This window comes from Rhinolophus hipposideros (genome assembly GCF_964194185.1).
Source record: "Rhinolophus hipposideros genome assembly, chromosome: 3".
In the NCBI taxonomy this organism is placed as follows: Eukaryota; Metazoa; Chordata; class Mammalia; order Chiroptera; family Rhinolophidae; genus Rhinolophus; species Rhinolophus hipposideros.
The window spans coordinates 77390993-77410067 of NC_138049.1; the positions used below are offsets into that span (position 1 = coordinate 77390993).

The 19075-nt window shown below is 34.0% G+C and overlaps 1 protein-coding gene across 6 annotated transcripts in view; it reads right to left on the minus strand.

Annotated features, from left to right (window-relative positions):
- Nucleotides 1-19075, minus strand: part of ADGRB3 (adhesion G protein-coupled receptor B3) — a 679308-nt gene that overhangs the window by 40263 nt on the left and 619970 nt on the right. For 5 of the 6 annotated variants that reach the window (XM_081037440.1, XM_081037435.1, XM_081037437.1 and 2 more), the window contains 6 exons: nucleotides 15311-15461; nucleotides 12593-12662; nucleotides 10075-10141; nucleotides 7510-7595; nucleotides 2049-2147; nucleotides 1558-1729 (listed from right to left, as the gene is read on the minus strand). In XM_081037440.1, coding sequence (XP_080893566.1) covers nucleotides 1558-1729; nucleotides 2049-2147; nucleotides 7510-7595; nucleotides 10075-10141; nucleotides 12593-12662; nucleotides 15311-15461 — 645 coding nt within the window. The remainder of the gene's footprint in view (nucleotides 1-1557; nucleotides 1730-2048; nucleotides 2148-7509; nucleotides 7596-10074; nucleotides 10142-12592; nucleotides 12663-15310; nucleotides 15462-19075) is intronic. The other variant, XM_081037439.1, reaches the window with a different exon arrangement.

A 19075-nucleotide genomic window follows, 5' to 3' on the forward strand; every position in this document is an offset into this window, starting at 1 on the left:
CCTAAGGCTATCTAAAAAGTTCATTTCTGAAGAAAAAGAGAGGCTTACATAGAGATTGGACACTTTTCTCCTCTTTAACATCTAAAGTATCACATCTTTTGAAAATGTCACTCAACTACATCACGAATCTTGCTTAAACCAGCACTGTTCATCCTTGATCATCAATCAAAAATACATATGTGTCTACTCTGAACAATTGTTACATAAACATATTAAAGATAATATTAATACAAAAGACTCACAAGATAGTTACAGTTGGAGAACAACAGAACCCTAAATTATTCAACTCCCTTTTAACTTTTGCTTAACTTTGGTCTATAAAGAATTTGATACTTGGAAGATTTTTAATACTGATATTGTAGGTAGAAATTTGTGATGAGGTAATAATAAGGCTTGGCAACTGTGAACTAAATCCAATTTTTTAAATGATGAAATACCCTCCCTTTGCAATGTGAAATCACTATTCTTCTGTTTTCATTGTTTTTCATCATATAATGTTCTTAGAATACACAGGTGGGTTTATTGCTGACATCTTGCTTACATTGCTGCAATATGCACGTCATAATAAAGTTCTCATACTAGAGAGGTAATGCAAAATGACAGCATAGACAGTTCTCTCAAAATTATTAGCATGTCGCTGTGACACTGTGTGTTTTAGTTGCCACCATCCCTAGAGTAAATGCTAAAAATGACTCATAAACCTTGTAAATACTGTGTCAGTGCTTGCAAACACTCAGAATAATTTTGGCACTGGTTGTAAGAAATATTCTATCCCTAAACAACTCACATCTGAAATCTATCACTGTTCTGAGTGGATTTGGTGCAAGTTCATGTCTCCACTTATAAAGGATCACTTCTTTCCCTCACTGCTGACAATAACCTCAACCATGACCTGGAAAAATACTGTGATTATAGATCTGCAGTTCTGGGGAGCCATTACTGCCTCTCATGCTCTACTGTGCACGTTTTTTTTTTTTTTTTGTATTTTCTGAGCATACACATCTATATCAAAATAATTCATCTGTAATAACCTTAACTGCAACTTAGTATAGAGACAAAAAGAACCTCATTAATCTTCATCATTTTCTATCTACAACAAAACTAGTTAAGTATGAAGCATGGGGATATGCTGTGTGTAAAAGCACAAGGTAGGGAATGGGTTTAGGAAATATCACTGCATTATGTTTATGAACTATACCTTTTAAAAAGATGACACACTACCCTCTTACCCACCAATTTTTCTAAAAGATTTATCTATACCTATGACTCAATCATCGCCCCTTTTGCGTTTATTCTCCTTGGTCCTTGGCCCCTCTGGCTATGTTTTTCCCTTGTACCGTCCCAGCTGTTTTAATCCATCACTTTCAGAGTCCAAGGAGCCCTCTTGAGCTTCATCTTAAAACTTTATTTTAGATTTGACCCCCCAAATGATTGTCTTTAGAGGAGACTAGCTTTAATCTAAAGATCAAGATATTAAAATAAAAGGTCATGTTTGTTAACAAGGAAAATACTCTCCTAAGCATCATTCTTCTCTCTCATAAGAATTACATATCTCACCTCTCTGCGAAGAATGCAGTGGACCATGACTATCACAAAGCCTTGCAAAGAATCAAACACAGCAAAAAGTATTTGAAACAATATGGAGCGTTTGTCTGTCATGGCCAGAACTGCAGACATCCACGTGAGAGCCAGGAGGGGCAACACCACACAGGAGCTCCAAAGAGACGCCCTGTTAAGAGACAGAGAAAGCAACCTTACGAAGTGGCACGTCACACCCCGGGCAATAACCAAACCCCCGTTCAACAAAGCATTCTTTTATGTGGCACCAAGACATTAACTGGGAAACCACAAAGCAGATAACATTTGGTAGTTTTATTTATTTTTTTTATAGACAATCCCACAACATAAAGGCAGTTGCCAATTATAAATAGTTAAGTATGCTCTTAGCTCCAGTATTAGCAAACATGATTTTTTTTTTCATCATAGCATTTTTCTCACATGCACTGTAAAAGATTTGTAACAAGAAGATGTAAATGATTGGGACTAACATGGCATTACTGGCGGTGGTGGCTGACAAAGCTGTTGTTGAAACTACTCCACACTTGGCACATTTGAGCGTCAAACCGCTATGAGGCTCACTCATCTGACTGCAAACAAACAGAACACCCACAAAAAGAACAAAATATTGAATTGTCACCAAAAAAAAAGTTGCTGCTGCAAGTTAGCTTTTAAATATGATTTCATGCAGAAATGTATATTCATCAAAGATGAATGTTCTAGATTGTTTTAAAGATGCATTTATACTACACATTATTTTTGTAACATTTACCTTTTAATAATATGGGCCTTTGTTGCATGCGAAGCACAATTCCATCATTTACACCATAAATGGCCCTTGGGTCTACAGATCAAAGATGCCCAATACACTGAGTTAAACATAAGCATGTGTTTGTGTAGACATACAGTGAAAACCCTTTATTCAGACCCCTGATAATCAAACAAGTGAGGATTCCAAGCTGCAAAGATTTTCATTGTCATTTGCAAAAGGCACATACTATCAATTAAAACCTTTTGAAATGTAAACATGTATCGCAGAAGTCTGATATAGGAAGATATCTATTTTAGGTGTTTAGTAGTTTGTGGAAGATGTAGCCTTTGTCTCAAAAGATTTACATTTTTAAATTTCTTATATAATCAATGCACTGTCTGTATTTTAGGAAGATCTGAATATAGGGGCTGATGAAATTTGATGAAATATTAGTTGATAATAAAAAGGGTGATAGTTTTCTGCTTTAATAAACACATTTAATATAATCATTACGTTCAAAATATTCTTCCTCAACATTTTGGCATAGATGCCAACTAATAGCATTTAAATGGTCTATTCTAGTCTAGAGGATTTTGCAGGAAAATATGAATTCAATAATTCAAGTTCAATCTACTATGTCACAGAAGCAAAGTCACACTACCTAGAAAAACTTCATGAACATTTTGCTTTAGAAAAGAGTCCATTGAAAATGACTGGTTTACTAGAATACAATCCTCTTAGGAAAAGAAAATAAATTATTTGAATACAAATTCAAAACACCTTGAAATAATTTCCTGTCATGTACCTCTCTCATCCATTCCCATATGATATTTATGTCTAAAATATAAGTTTGCCTAATGAGCTGTTTTTTAATAATATTATAGTGGATTTACATTACCATGTGTATAATAAAAGTGGCAGAACAGAGCAAAATCCTATCTCATAAGTCAGAATGTTTCTTTTAAAGAAGTGCACTGATTTGTGAATAGTGCCTGTATGGGATAATAAATCTTAAAGCTATTAAGTAAGTAGATTGATCAGCAGACCCTATGAGAAAAAGCAAAGCTTTCAGAGTCCGACGTAGGGGTGCGGAATACTAAATCGTTCACTTTACTGATTGGACCCTGGACATTGTACTAACCACATCTGTCTAAACTTTTCAAAATAATAAGTAACCCATCGCCTAACCACTGCGGTTCCTGAACGCATCACTGCACATGCCAATGTGTTTGAAACTGCTCTGAAACGACTACCTAGACCAGTATTCCCCCAGTGGCTGAACATCAGATGTATATATCCAACTCCAAAGACTCTAATTAAACGAGACCCAGGCATCTGTATTGTTTAAAGTTCCATAGATGATTCTGACCAACCAAGAGGAATGAGCCTCAACTGCTCTAACTATTCATTTGAGTGTCTTTAATCTTGTTAAGTCCCACCAGATTAATATTAAAAGGCATGTCTGAGTCATTTATTATTCCTTTATCACAAAAGAAAGGCTATTAGGTGTTGGTGCTTCAAACACGGACGTGGCTCTTTCTCAATTTTAAGGTTACTATGCTTCTAGGCTCTAAAATAAGATGGAAAAGCCAAAGATTACTAAAAAATAATTTGAGTGCACAATAGAAACAAGCATTTTAGCTTGAAAAACTGTAATTTGATCTAAGTATGGGCTTTTCTAAAAATATATTTTAAGACTGTATTTGAAATGCTCATTTCTCCTTATTTGAGATTTATTTGTGCCTGACTAAATTTACTACACATACTTTCCTTAGTCAGAGCTAACTGTTGAAAACCATGCTTGATGTTAAGTGGTTGGACACCTTTGGAATTCTATTATTAGATAGGAATGGAGCAGAAGAATGATAGGTTACCCAGAAAAAGCTAATATTTTGTCCTATTTTGTATGGCCACTATAGAAATTAATATAATCTTAAGAAGACATAGTCCAGATGCGAAATTGAGTTGCTGCAATGAAAAATCAAATCTTGTTTCTTTGTTATAGGGGAAATTATGGATTTATAAAACAAAACATGCTAACAATTAAAATAAAAAAAATAATTTCCCATAAGGTCAGATGTAACCAGTATCCACTAGAGCACTAGCATCTGAACGTGCGTCATTTCACTACTCTCTCCAGGTTGTGGGGTCTTGGAGTCTACAAGTTCTAGTTCCCTTCAACAATTTCCTTTATCTTAGAAAAATACATTTTTTATCAGATTGGTTTCTTGTTAATACTATAAAATATTTCCCAGAAAGCAAATATACCCCCCTCCCTTTGGAAAAATCTCATGAGGTTTGTACAAGATCCTGGTACAGTAGTCTGCTTATTTTCAGGTAGACATCGTAAAGCAATTTAAAATCTGCAGTAGATAAGAAAGTTACACTGCAGCAAAAGACAGAAAATATTTTGTTTGAGATGTTCTAAAAAGACACATGCCATTTTATCTTATTTTCATTCTTTACAATTATAATTTTACATAAGCTGTGTTGATATTTCCAATAAACTCCCCCTTGGTAAATATATTTTATGTATTAAAAATTTTAATATAGCTTGGGTATTATAAAACTTGTCAAGCTATTGTATTTATTATTCATTGACTTATTTGTTTATAAATATTTATTGAGCATAAACTATATGCTTGGCAGTTCCTAATAATTGATTATAAAAAGAAGAAACAAAGAAATGGAAACAAATGGGAGGAGGACCATCTTAGTACCACATTTAATTCTAAATAATATTTCAAAAGAAACACTGGATATACACGCATATTCATAGAAACTGAAATGGTCAATATGCACAATTAGGGAGATCAATTGTTAAGTTAATCAATTAGTTTTCTGCTCAATGTTTCTTTAGTTAATTCTGGTTATTTGTTCTTCACTAAAGTCTTCATTGATGCCCTCACTACTTTCTCTGTGAAGTAAAATTAGCTTCAAACACTCATATCTTTTAAAATATTTCCTTCAATCGCACTTTGGAATAGAAAGCACATTTCAATCTATATATACACACTTAAGCTAAAATAGCATTTTATGTTATAGTTAAAAAAATTAAACCTAGGGTCATTAATTTATTAATAATCCTTTTCTGCTTTGGACTGTTACCAATATTCTGCTTTTAACAACATTTCTCTTTCTCAAGCAGTGGCCTTTGAACCAGAAAACCACTGCTTGACTCAGTTTTGCCAGGGAAACAGATGCAATTTTTATCATATTTTTAGAAATAGAGGTTTTAAAGTTAATATGTAGATCAAAATGGGTTATTTCTAAATTCATAATGGGACAATGTTGTCATTTCTCCGAAACCTATGTTACAGCTTACAAAGAGCTATGTGAATCAAATTGGATATTACATATAAAATAATTAAGTGAGAAAAAATATTGATTGCAAATTTAATGAATCCTCAGCACTATACTTATTCTGATGATCTCATCTCTTGTTCTGACTTCAATATCATGAATGGTAGAATCACGACAGCTAGACTTGTAGAAGTCATGGTCCTTTGAAAACAACCTGTCTACCTTGGCTTCCTCATTTCATTCATCATAACTATAGTTACCATCTGCTGAGGGAGGGCTTGCTATTTACTAGATACTTTAATGAATACTTTATGTATTAATACATTATATTCCATATGTTCTATTATGAGGCAAGAGGTATTATCCCAATTTTACAGGTGAGAAGACTTAGCTGCAGAAAGATTAAGTAACATGCCCAAAGACACACACAGCTAGTAAATTGCAGAGCTAGATTTTGAGTATGGTCTTCCTTTTTATTCCTTTATCCCTTTTTACATCACAGCTTTATCTTAACCACTAACTACCCACAGCCCAATTAAAAAAATACATATATATACATATATACATATATACATGTATGTGTATATATGTATATATACACACACACACAAGTTAACACCACTAGAGTTTTATACCTGGTATTCAGTATGATTAATTTATTCTTACCTCACAATTCTGGATGGAAATAACTGAAAAAGCTCTTGCTCCAATTCCAACCATATGTGGCAGTCTAACAAGTGTAATCGTGTAAAAGCTTCAAGTTCAAATGGTACAGAAAGCTCAGTGTCTGTACAACTTCAAGTGTGCCTATTTAAAGATGGTATGGAGACTCGTCTGAAGTGAAAAGAAGTCTCTAAATGGAAAGTGATTCCCATCTCAGAAAAGAACCTCCAATGATGTTTTTATTACACCATTGTGGTTTTGATGTTTGATATGAATGACATCAAATTTTTATATTGAAAGCCATTAAACTTAGTCTTTTACTAGGGAAAAAAAATACCTGTACTGTCTTATAAATCATTATATAGATTATAAAAACACAGAGGACCTAAAATTTTCACCGGTTGGTCATCAAGTACTATGACTATTAAATAATGCCATAAATTATTACAGAAATTAGAACAATTGTGGGGTAAGTTGTGAATGAAGGTATAGTTAAACAGAGAGGAGAAAGCTATAAACATTTTATAAGAAAAGATACAGAGGGAACTTCAAAGCTATTAATCATTCAAGCCTCTACAAATTTTTATCATGAAGTGATAATATAACCTTAAAAGGTTGCTATCAATCTGCTTATGGAAATTATTAAATCATTGGACATGGTGATATTATAATAATGCTTTTCTAAATTTTACAAATGGTTAAAATGTGCAAGTGAAAATTATGAGTAACACTAGCAAGTTATAGTCAAAATGTCATATAGAATGAGAATATATGACAAAAATAGTGTTTCGTAAAAGATTATTTCCAGTAAAGATATTTTCTGATATATACAATTAATCAAATAAATCAAAGTATTTTCACTCTTCTAAGGTTCGATTGGCCCAATTCAGTTGTACCTCATACTGACATTAAGTTCAATTTGCCCTCCTTCCCTTTGCAACGGAAACTAAGGACCTTTGCAAATCCACACCTGAGGACAAGTATTTTAAGTCTAGCCTTTACATTTAATCTTATCTTACAAACAGGCAACGTACACAAACCAAGACTTTCTTAATGATCTTTTGAATTATTTTTAGATTTTGGCCCTATTACCTAAGAATAGCACATAATCTATCAGTCACACTATTGCCTCAAGAACAAAATTCAAGGCAGTCAAATACAGTCAGTGATGATCTGGGATTGGAGTATGGGATTCACTGGTAAAGAACCTTGAAAATCCACTAGTTGCGGCTTACCCGGCTCTGTGTTTGAGCTTTTTATCTAGGATCCCATCTCTGGAAACAAGTTTATTAAATACCAAAATGCCAATCACCATGTTGACCTGTCAAACAGAAACAAAGGTTGACCTTTCAATGATATTGAAGGGAATTGGGTCCCTGTTTCTCCTGAAAACCCTTTTTTATCAAATTTACAACCACCACAGAATTAAATACTCACAACAATAGTGACATGAAGCACTTCTCAAGTATTTTATAAGTGCATAAAGGAACACGAAATGCTTTAACAATGCTGTGTTACTTTCAAGTTTTAAAGGACATTGAGTACCCTTGATTTCAACGCTTTGCAGTTAACACTGAGTAAATTAACATTCCATTGCCTAACTTTTAAATGGTGCCATACTCTGCCAATCTGGCATTCTTCTTTCTGAGTCACCCAGAATAAAGTCGATTGGCTAAATGAGTTTTACCCTATGTCCCAGAGACAAAAGATGTTGAGTCTCATAGCGCGAGGCTAGAGGGAGCCCTGGCTTCCAAGGGGGTTGGGGATGTGTCACTGCCCCCAGCAAGGAGGACAGAATGCCTAAATGCCTCAGGCTGTGTGGCTGTGTCTCCTGTAGGGTGGGAAGCATTTTGATGCACCATGCTTTTCTCCACAAAGGTTAAAGCCTATTCAATTCACCAAAATCCTTTAAAAGATGAACACTAACTCCACTGCTGGTAATAGGCTATATTGAACATTTCTCAGCATTTTCTAAGACTCTCTCACTCTCACTTAAAAGGATTTAAATACAGCTGCAATAAAATCACACATTTTTTTTTTTTTTCTTTCTCAAGGAAAACTGTAAAAAAGCTGCAGAGGTAGCTGTGGTCCATTTGCAGCCGCTCATTATGGCGAGCGCCCACGCTTCTCTAACCTACCCGCACTTCCTGAGAAAGGAATCCAGTCCAACGCTGAAATCAAGACAAACAAGGACAAATATTTCTTCTTTGGTCCTTCCTGCTCTTTACCCTCCACAAACAACAGACTCTTGGTGCCCCTCCAGTGCAAATGGTGAAGACAATATTGAAACTAGTTTTTCACAAAAATCTCTCAAATTAAGCAGGATGACTAGTTAAGAAAAAGAAAAATGTCCACTTCCCCTCCAATACACTTTGGCCAGATGAACTATAAAGCTGAGATCTATTTAATTGCTGGTGTAAGGAAGATACAAAGCACCGGTTAGGTCGAGGCTTTAGGAGGTGTCACTCTTCATAGCTTCCTGACAAGATACCATTTAATCAAGAAACTTACTCATCTTCACACTTCTCATTATTTGAGCTAAGAGGAAAAGTGTGTTTCACGGATTCTATGAATCACCAATTTAACCTAATGAGGCAATTCATCACCACTCCAAAAACCATACTTTGGCCTTTCAATTATACACATACTCTTCATTTCTTTATTTTAGGGTTATATGTATATTCACCTAGTAGCTTAGGAAAATAATTTAATTGATTAAAAATTCAATACAGCAGACAAAAATATAGCTAATAGTTTCAGTGCCCCAATGCTGTTCTTTAACACTAATGCCTAGATTTTATTTCTTTTGTGCAACATTAGCAGTTTCTGCTCTCTGTTATAGTATAGAGGAGATAAAACTTTAAGGAAGAAAAAGTCACACAGAGTTATTAAGAAAGATGTCGATAGCCACCAATTTATTGAATAAGTTGTTAAAGAAACTAAAGGGTAATTTTCCAAATAGAAATCTAATTGCATAGCGATATGGATCTTTGTATTTAATTTAGACCATTTCCTTACTCCCTTGCATTTTTTCCCAAGGATTTATTGGGCAGGAAAGATTTGTAATCAATAAATTCAGAGAGAGAAAGGAAAATAGGTAGAAAACTTTCATGTTCCTATAATTAAACATATAAAGGAATTATTATATGATTCTGAAAAAAAAATCCTCATGCGTAACATAAGCAGGAGTTCTCCACTGGGAATGATTCCCCCCCCCCCCCAGGAAACATTGGAAAATGTCTGGTGACATTTTTGATTGTTACAACTGGAGGATACTAATGTAGAACCCAGGGATGCTGCTGAACATCCTAAAATACACAGGATGGTCCCATAACAAACAAATAGCTGGACCAAAATGTCTGCAGTGCTGAGATTGGGTAACTTGGGCATAGGGACATATATTTTCTCATTGATATTTGGTAGCAGCAGCGGTTCTTAAGACTGAGATCTTAATAACTACGGAGATCATACAGAATAGTATAAAGGTAAAATGATCATAAATGATGAAATTCTACACAGGAAAGAGGAAGAATTTATTGGAACTTACTGAAACTTCTTCACAAATGTGAAATTACTATAAGAGAAATCCCATGCTCCTACATTTAATATTCTTCAGTCTTCAAAATAGGAACATTTTAGAGTAATTAATGACAGAATCGCAGTTGACATTCAGATTTAAGCAATGATCCATTGAACTTTAAAATTTCTACACAACAAACACAAAATTGTCACTCTAATTGAAACAAAGTAGACTTTTTTTTTTTGCTAAGAAAACAGAATAAGTTGATTTCAGTGTTTACCAGGACAACAGCGGCTGCAGGTCCAACAAACGCATAGAGCAGTCCTCCTTCAAGAGAGAGCCAGCAACTGAAAATAACATCAGATAAAAACTAACAAAAATTAGTGATAAGTGTTAAACCACGAAGGTGTGCTACAGATAACTTGGACAATTACTCAGTCTTGGAATTCTGACAAAAGCTTTGCAATTTAAAAAAATTCATAGAAGACATGGAAAAAGCTAAAATTAGAGCCGTTCACAAGTGAGAAATACTATGGACATCACACAGAAAAAGAAACTTATTACAAAGCCTTACTTCCAGGCAGTTAAAACATTTTGGACAAAATACTCTAGTGGTGTGATTTTCATATTGACTTTCAGTACAAAGATGATTATTACTTAAGTTCTGTAAAATGCCACTTTATATCCATGATAGAATTTTTCAAATATACTTTTAAGCAAGAATAGTATGTTTTTAGAGTCTTAGACATGCCATTTACCGGATCTTCCTTGTGGCCTTTGAGCTATTTGGGAGAAAGTGATTTAAAAGCCATCATTGCAATGAATGGATAATTTATAGTTCGCATGCTTTTTTCCTTCTAATTTTATTTTTTTTTCCAGAGTACTCAGAAAGTTCACTAATGATATACTTTTGATTAAAAATTAATGCAGCTGTGTTTCTTTCAATTACTAAATTCACGAAGAGATGCAGGTTTGAATTGATAGAGACACAGTGACCCATTTAGGTAAAAATATTCATTCTCTCACCACACAAGGACCTGGAGAGAGCATGGGACTTGGCACTTGACTTTGCAAGATGACTTATGTGGACATTAGAATCCAGGAGAGTCAACGAAGGAAACTATAAGGGACTGTTTGATCACTGCTGATGAAAACGGTCATACCCACAACTTCATGCACCTGTTTTTGACATATGACGCTTTTCAGTATTACTTGTCAGTCCACAGAATCAGCATGCTGCCTTCACAATTAACAATTAACAATAACTGTGCTATATCTATTTTAACAATAAACTTCTATATTGGTGGTGATGGTGGTGACATGGCTTGTGCATTTGTTAAAACTCACAGAATTTTAAACCTAATAGGGTAAATGTTATTTTATGTAAATGATACATTAATTAACATTTTTAAACTAGTAATTTTATATACACACACACACATATATCAATACATTCATAACACAAATGTGTATGTGTGTATTCTACGTCTGCGTAGTTACTGCTCATTACCATAACAGCAGACAGATAAAATTCTACTTTCCCATTTTGAGGTTGACAATTTAATATCTATTTTTTAAATAAAATACTTGGAGAAAAACACTCTTAGTCTGATGGAACACTTTAGCTTGGTGTCTCTGAGACTGCCACTAAATTTCAACTATATTTTTTGTGTGAGTTAATCTTTATAATGAATTGTATTGGTTTTAATCGTAAACTCATTGAAAAGTTGGAACCACATCATCCATATAGACACATTCTGTCCATATCTTCAATACAGTACCTTTCAAATACTGGACGCATGCCAAAGGAATCATACTACTATTGTAAAAAGTAATAGCTTAAAGGAAATAGTGCTGTAGTAAGCACCACTCTACAACATATACTGTGAGGGAGATTTTTTTTTTTTTTCCATCCCATAGATTACATAAGAAAAAAGGGCTCTGATGATACTAGTTCTTTAAATTTTTTGGATGGGCAGGTGAAGTGATGTCTCTCATACTCTCAGTTTGGATGAACCCATCCGAGGGACTGTATAGCAGTGATTCTTATCTCAAACTTGAAGGTAATTAAACAGAACACCACATTTTGAAACTTATACTTCTAATAAGATGCATATCTCTGTCCCCATTTCTCAACTTGAAACAAACAGATGAAGTAAAATATGAAAGTGCATTGTTTTACATTTGAAATATAAACTTAACTTATAAATTGTCTTACAGACTTTGTCAGCATTACAGTTATAAGTAGGATGAGCTGATACCATACCCCGTTTTCTCCCTTTTGTTTTCCTCCCAAATCCCAGGCAATTCCTAATCTGAGATCTACTGAGTCCCTAGATCTATAAGGTTTAATATGTATTAGTCCAACATAGAAAGAAAACTTGAACTAACATGACAAAACTTGGTTGATACTAATATATATTATCATCAATGAAATTAGAAGCTTAGATCAGAATCACATTCTAAAAGGTTAACATGTCAAGATTTATCCAGTTCTAAAAAAAACGTGTTTGAGATTGAACATGCAAAGTACATATTGAAATATTTTAAAAATCAAGTACACTGGTCTTATGAAGAAATGGGAAATTGAAACAAGGATTGTGAACAGTGCCCTGGCGTTTATTTCCTAACCTTTGTGCATTTAAACTACTTAACATCATTCCTCATAATGTGATATCTACAATTACTAATGACTCAGTGATAAAACGCAAGCCATCAGTAGTTCTGACCAAGACTAATGAAGCGCATTGATGACTTACTTAATTATAAACATGATTTATCACTGTGGATGGACTTACTAGTGATCAGTGCCATATCCTTTCGTCCTGGTGAAGCCTACTGACGTGGCCACTACTAATGCTGGTAAACCTGTAAGAAAAACATTGTCACACTTCACATTCAGCTATGACCATAGTGGATACTGGATCAAGAGAAGCTAGGACAAACTTGAAATGCTTAAGTCAGAGGAACTACCTTTGGATGAATCACTTCATACAGCATGTTTCTGTTACAAAATTTCTTTCAAGTACAGAAATATGAGAGTGACAGCTGGGTTTTTAACTCAGTGCACTTCTCTGATGTTGCTAGGTTACCACTACATTTGTCATGGGTTTAAAGAAAACTAATAACAGAGATTTAGTATATCTTTTAAGTTAGTTTTTTCCCTAAGGGTTTAGACTGTTATAGTTATAAAACCAGACAGGCAAAAAAAAAACACACAGAAAAAAACAAACAAATAAACAAAAAACAACAACAACAAAAACGATGGGTGTTCTGGTGTGATGGAATATTACAGAAGTAGAACATCCAGTTAGCCACATATTGATCCACATCAAGTTGTACTTATAAGACAGAAAAAACAATTTTATCACTTAATTATTTATGATTTACTTATAATAACAAGAATGTAGGAAAAGAGTTAAGAGCCCTAATCAATTAATTTTGCAGTTTCATGATTACCCTCCTTTAATAATCCTGAATCAAGGTCAGAAAATATATGCTGATTTATCTTCCTGGACCTAGGTAAGTATCACTCCATGCATTACTCAGTACCCCTTAGAATTCACTTGCCTGCATACCTACAACAATTCTGACCCAAAATCTTTTAGTTTATGTTTATATGAATCAAGTTCAATGGAACCTCTCTGTACTTAGTTAAAAAAAGCTCAGTCTAATCTACGCTGTTTAAACTTTTTTAAAATTTTGGTCATGCCTTCGAAGATCCTGTCTGCCTTTTCAGGTTGTAAAATTTATCATCTAATCATCCTGCATCCCCTCCACCCATCTTCTTTCCTCCTACCACTTCCCCTACTTCCTGCTGTTCTTTTTCATGTCTTTGCAAGTGACCCAAGGTTTAATGACAAGATCTATGGAGAGCACCTCAGAGGACACACCATATTTTTTAACAAATACTGGTGTCTGTCTCTGTCTATATCTCTGTCTTTCTCCATATATATATATATATAAATCATGTATAATTGTATATATGATATATACAATGTCTCTTCCTCCTCTTCCTCCTCCTTCTGTATGAATTTCATGCGTTATTAGTTGACTGTTTTGATTGACTAGAACAAGTTCATAGGAAAAAAAAAATTCTCTCCTAAGTCATAGCTGAATGGTTTATAGTGTTAATTCCATATAATTTAGATTTAAAAACATTTTTTCTAAGTGTACTATGTTGCACTTTGCCATAATGAGACTCCTCTGCCATTATTCTGCCCACTCACAGACTTCCTGATAGTCTAGTACCATCGGAAATCACCACTCTTTGTACTTCAAGGAGAGTCTTCTTTACCTGAATTCTATATTTCTTGGATCTATGGTACTAATTAATGACAAGAGTGTCCCCTGATTCGATACCCGTCCAACTTTAGAAGGTCTTTGACATGAAATCCACACAAAAATTCTATGAAAGAATAAGTTGAATACATTCTGTCATTTCTCAGAGGCTTTCCCATTTATTTTATTAGGGCAAAGACCCTGAATACATTAGTCAGACATGACAGATCCTTGCTGAAACCAAATGGATAATCTTTAAGTATCTTTAAATACCAGTACTCTGGTATTTTAATAAGTCCACTTATTCATAATTTTTCAGGCTCCCTCAAGCATCCCACTCTCCAGTCTTCTGGTACATTAGGTATTTGTTGTATATTTGGGCAAAATTCTTCAGTGTTTTTAGTGCTAATCTTTTGAAACTCAAAGGCAACATGTCAAAATCCTGGTTTTTCCTAAAACTAGTTCTTAAATTAATTAAACTAATTAGTTTTAATTAATCTAAGCTAATCAATTAACTCAAATTAAACATTCGATTTGGCCCTATGAAATGCATAGACCTTCAAGACGTCTATTTTACAAGGCAATTTAAGAGAGATTTGTTTCCTAATAAAGATAGGCAAAGAATTAATTAATTCTCAGTCTGTCAACAATTCTGTTTTTCCTTTGAGGACCCAACTTACTATCCATGAGGTTTCATTCAATCTGTTAAGTGGCTTTTCCCCTGTGACATGAATAGCTGTAGTCTTTAATTGTTTTGTGCACTTTCTGAATGGATTCCTCAGAGTTTTCTTGTGGGAGGTACATGACTAGTGTACATGACTTCGAGCCCCTGAACATTTTAAATATTTTGCATTTTCAGAACATATCAGCAGAGAACATTTTGCTTTACGGACTGTAAATATCTCAGGCCTCCTCTGACCCCACCCACTGTTGATTGTTAACTGACTAGCTATTAGGTTGGTTCAAAAGTAATTGTGATTTTTGCAATTATTTTTACCTTTTAAACCACAATTACTTTTGCACCAACCTAATACATGGTCGTCCAATATTTATTCCTTTTTAAAGTTCCAGATGCCCACAGAATGTTACAAAATGAACAGCCTCACATATTTCCACTTACGTATATCAAATTAGACACAAATGAAAATATCCTGAGACAATCACACTCTACTGCTTTATTGTATATGTGTTGAGTAATTTTAGTAAGAGCACAAAGGGTAGATTAACATGCTTACCCCATCCAAGGCACAAAAAGCGTTTCCTTATAAGTCGTGTCCTAATTTTTCCAGTTACAGCCATATATGACTGCCACGCCTCAGTTAAAACCCAACAGAATGATGCCAGGAAGAAAAAGTGCAAAAATGCAGTGGTGGTCGTACAGATGCTCTGTGGAAACAAAAGAGACTCACACTAAATATGATGGAATCATGTGTCTGTCCTTCAGCGGATTGGTAATCACCAACTCATTGCTCTTACTTCAAATACTTACCTCTCCTCTGAGACAGAGTAATTATTTACAGAAATTACAAACTGTTTTTATGCTGTATACACTATCTATGATAGGGAAAAAAATGCCTTAATTCCATGTGTGTGTTCAATTTTTTATGAGAAGAAGCCTGAATGTGCATTTAAACTCAAGGGAGATTAAAATTACTGCTTAACTTGATTTTTTTTTCTTGAAATATAATTATGGGAATGGTCCTTTTTTTTTTTTTTTTTTTGGTTTAATTTATGTTACAGACATCTTGCATAATTCTTTTGGCTACATTCTTTATCCTTCCTTTTCAACTGATAATTCTTTGCTGTTTTGTGTCAGTGTTCAGATTACATAGCAACGGCCTCTGAAAAGAAAAAAAATTACTTTGCTTTAATACAAGTGTGATATTCAAGGTATAAGAGCAAAGCATAAAGTGGTTTGGCTAATCGCCTACTACAAAAATAACTTATGTATCTTAAAGTACCTAACACATTACTCTCTGTTATTACATTAGAATGTGTGTCTTAATCAAATTAGTTTTAAAAGCTAATCGAGTCACTGGCAGTACACAGCCATGAATTCATAGATTTTTATATACATACATATATATATATATATATATATATATATATATATATATACACACACACACAACTTAATCACTGTAAATTTGCCAACCATCTGTCCCTTTGACTTGTCTGCAAAGATGATCAACTTCATCTTGGCAAATGCTGCTTCTTATTTCACTATTGGTATAATTTCTTTGTGTATATCTTGTTAAAATGCAAGTCTTTATAGATCAGAACCAGTTAAACAATTTCTCTCTTTGTCAGTCTCAGTCTTGCTGTTTCCAAAAATTGAAAAGAGCAAACATAGAACTACAAAAAAAATCATAAAACCTCATAAAAAAATAATATAAATACAACATCCATCCTCCACCTCCACTCCAATCTACTGCTAAAGCCAAATATCTTTTTTAAATTTAGGCCCAAATTATTCATATTATTTGTTTATTCTGTTGAAATTTACCAGATGTTAACTTAGCTTTCCAGGTCTTTTAATCCTATAAAAAGAACTTTACCATGTTTATCTCACCAGATTGTTTTAACAATGAGGGATAATGCACAGAAGCTGAGCAGCACTGTGCTAAGTATACAGCAAGTGCTTAACCGATTATAATTATCATTTAAATAGTACTAACAAAGGTATAACCTTTCTCGGCATGGGATTCCTTATTTCATGTAGTACTTTACTTAAATTTATTCTTACAAAGATGATAACTTGCAGTATGGTAAAGCCATGGATTCCTAGCACCCTCTGCCTCCTTCATTTATTCTTTTACATGCATATTGCAGTAGCTTTAACTAATTGAGATTCCTGCTACACTTGAGACACTGAAACTTTTTTTTCCAAGTTAAGGTTTAAACATCTTCAGGCTGGTTACCTTGCTCATTCCCGATCTGCATTTCAAAGAAAACTTCCATTCAATACCTGAAGACTAGTTACACTTTCTAATTCACATGTCACTTCCTTTTCCAGTTTGTCTCATCTCAACTGTTTGGGCTAGCAAGCTATCTCTTCTCCATTTTGAACTATCAATATAGGGTTATATAAAACAATGTAAAAATGTTGATATGTTAAATACTAAGTACTGCATACACTGAAATTTTATAAGAAATAATAAAATGCTCAATGTCTCAGAACACACAATTAATTTGCTTTCTCTATATTATGTTTGTTACTTTGGGACTTCCTAATACTCATGTTAATTCTAACACAAATTGAAATACATGTAATCTTGGGCTACGACATTTATTTTAATAAGTCAGGTCTCTCTAGAGATTTGTTTTTCCACAACATGTGTGGACAAATGTATAGTAACTAGATAAATAAGACCCATTTCTATGGGCAATACTATCCTACTATGGTCAGATGAATATTTATATATGTCCTGAAAGTGTTCCAAGTATGGAGGTAAGCTGTCTCAACCTAAGGAATGCATATAATTTCTCTGATCTCTTCTCCCACATCAACAACTCACAAAGACCAACCTTCCCTTGGATCCCCTCAGTACTGGAGATATTTCTATTTATAAACTTCAAACTCTGATTCTCCTTTTATATAAACAAGTTCCTTTCTTGTCACCTGTTCAATTCTTGCTACCTCTGGCCCTGCTGTCGTGACCTCAGTCATACAGCTTCCTCTTAGCCTCTGTGTGTCTGCTCTTGACTCATCTGCAGCTGGGTCTTCACAGCTCACTGTCCACATTGCCAACCCCCAATCTGTTCCTGTTCTACAGCTGATGAGTGTGGTTCACAAATACCACGAAACTTGAAAAGATATTTAAATTGGAAAACTGAGCACTGTTTATACCTGTCACCCTCACGTATACCCTTCACACCAGATCCTTAGAGATAGTAGAAAACATTTCATGAAATAACTGGAAAGGAAAAACAAGCATAAACTGTGGCAGATTAGATACTGTGAGAAATGCCTGTAAAACAGAAAGCAGATGAGTGCACACTGAAAGAGGATCCACAGCCCAAAGCTGGGTATTGGGAGCAGAGATTAAGATAATGGAAAGTAGGAGATTTAAGATACATGGATGATACAGAAGTTCTAACATCAGCTTAAAAGCACTTCCAGATAGACAAAAATGAAAAAATTGGGATAAAATACAGCATTTAAAGAAATATTATGCGAAAATTTTTCAGAACTTTAAAGATTCTCCTGGCTGCAAGATAAACAGAAGATGGAACATATACAAACACCTCCCATCCCTGATATACTTTGATAAAACATGTGAACATCAAGAATCAAGAGAAAAATCTTAAAAGCTATCACAGTCAAAAGAAAGATTACTTACAAAGAAGTAAGAATCAAATTGACATCAGACTCCACGTGAGCCACCCAGAATTCAAGAAGACAGCAGAATATCTTCAACATTCTAAGGGAAAATGACTTTGAAGATAGAATTCTATACCCAACCAAACTATTATTTAATTGAGAGGCAGAAATAAAGATATTTTTAGAATTGACAGGAACTTTGAAGTTTACTTCCTCAGGGTTATCTCTGAAAGAGCTGCGAGACAATATAAACCAATGATAAGAAGAAGAAATCCAGGAAGAGGGAAAGAGACAAAAGAAGTAATGGACAACAAAGAAATGCAATATATTAAGTCTAAATTAAGTTTTATTTAAAAACTTATACACATCTACACTTTTAAAGTATAGCCACTTGGATATAAATATCAAAATAATATTGATGATGGAGATAGATGAAAGTTGCAAGGAAGCTGGGGGAAATTAAGTATGCTAAGCTTTTTTTTTTTTTTGGTTCTCAGGAATATGAGAGATACTGATTAACTCCAGATGTTAGAAAAAAGTGTTTAAGCATTTTTGTTAACAATGTGAAAGTAACCACAGAAAAATAGAAACAAATAATATATTAGCAAAATAGTAGAGAAATATAGAACTAAAGAAAAATGCTATCAGTCTAGTTAAAAGTGACCAAAGGGACAAC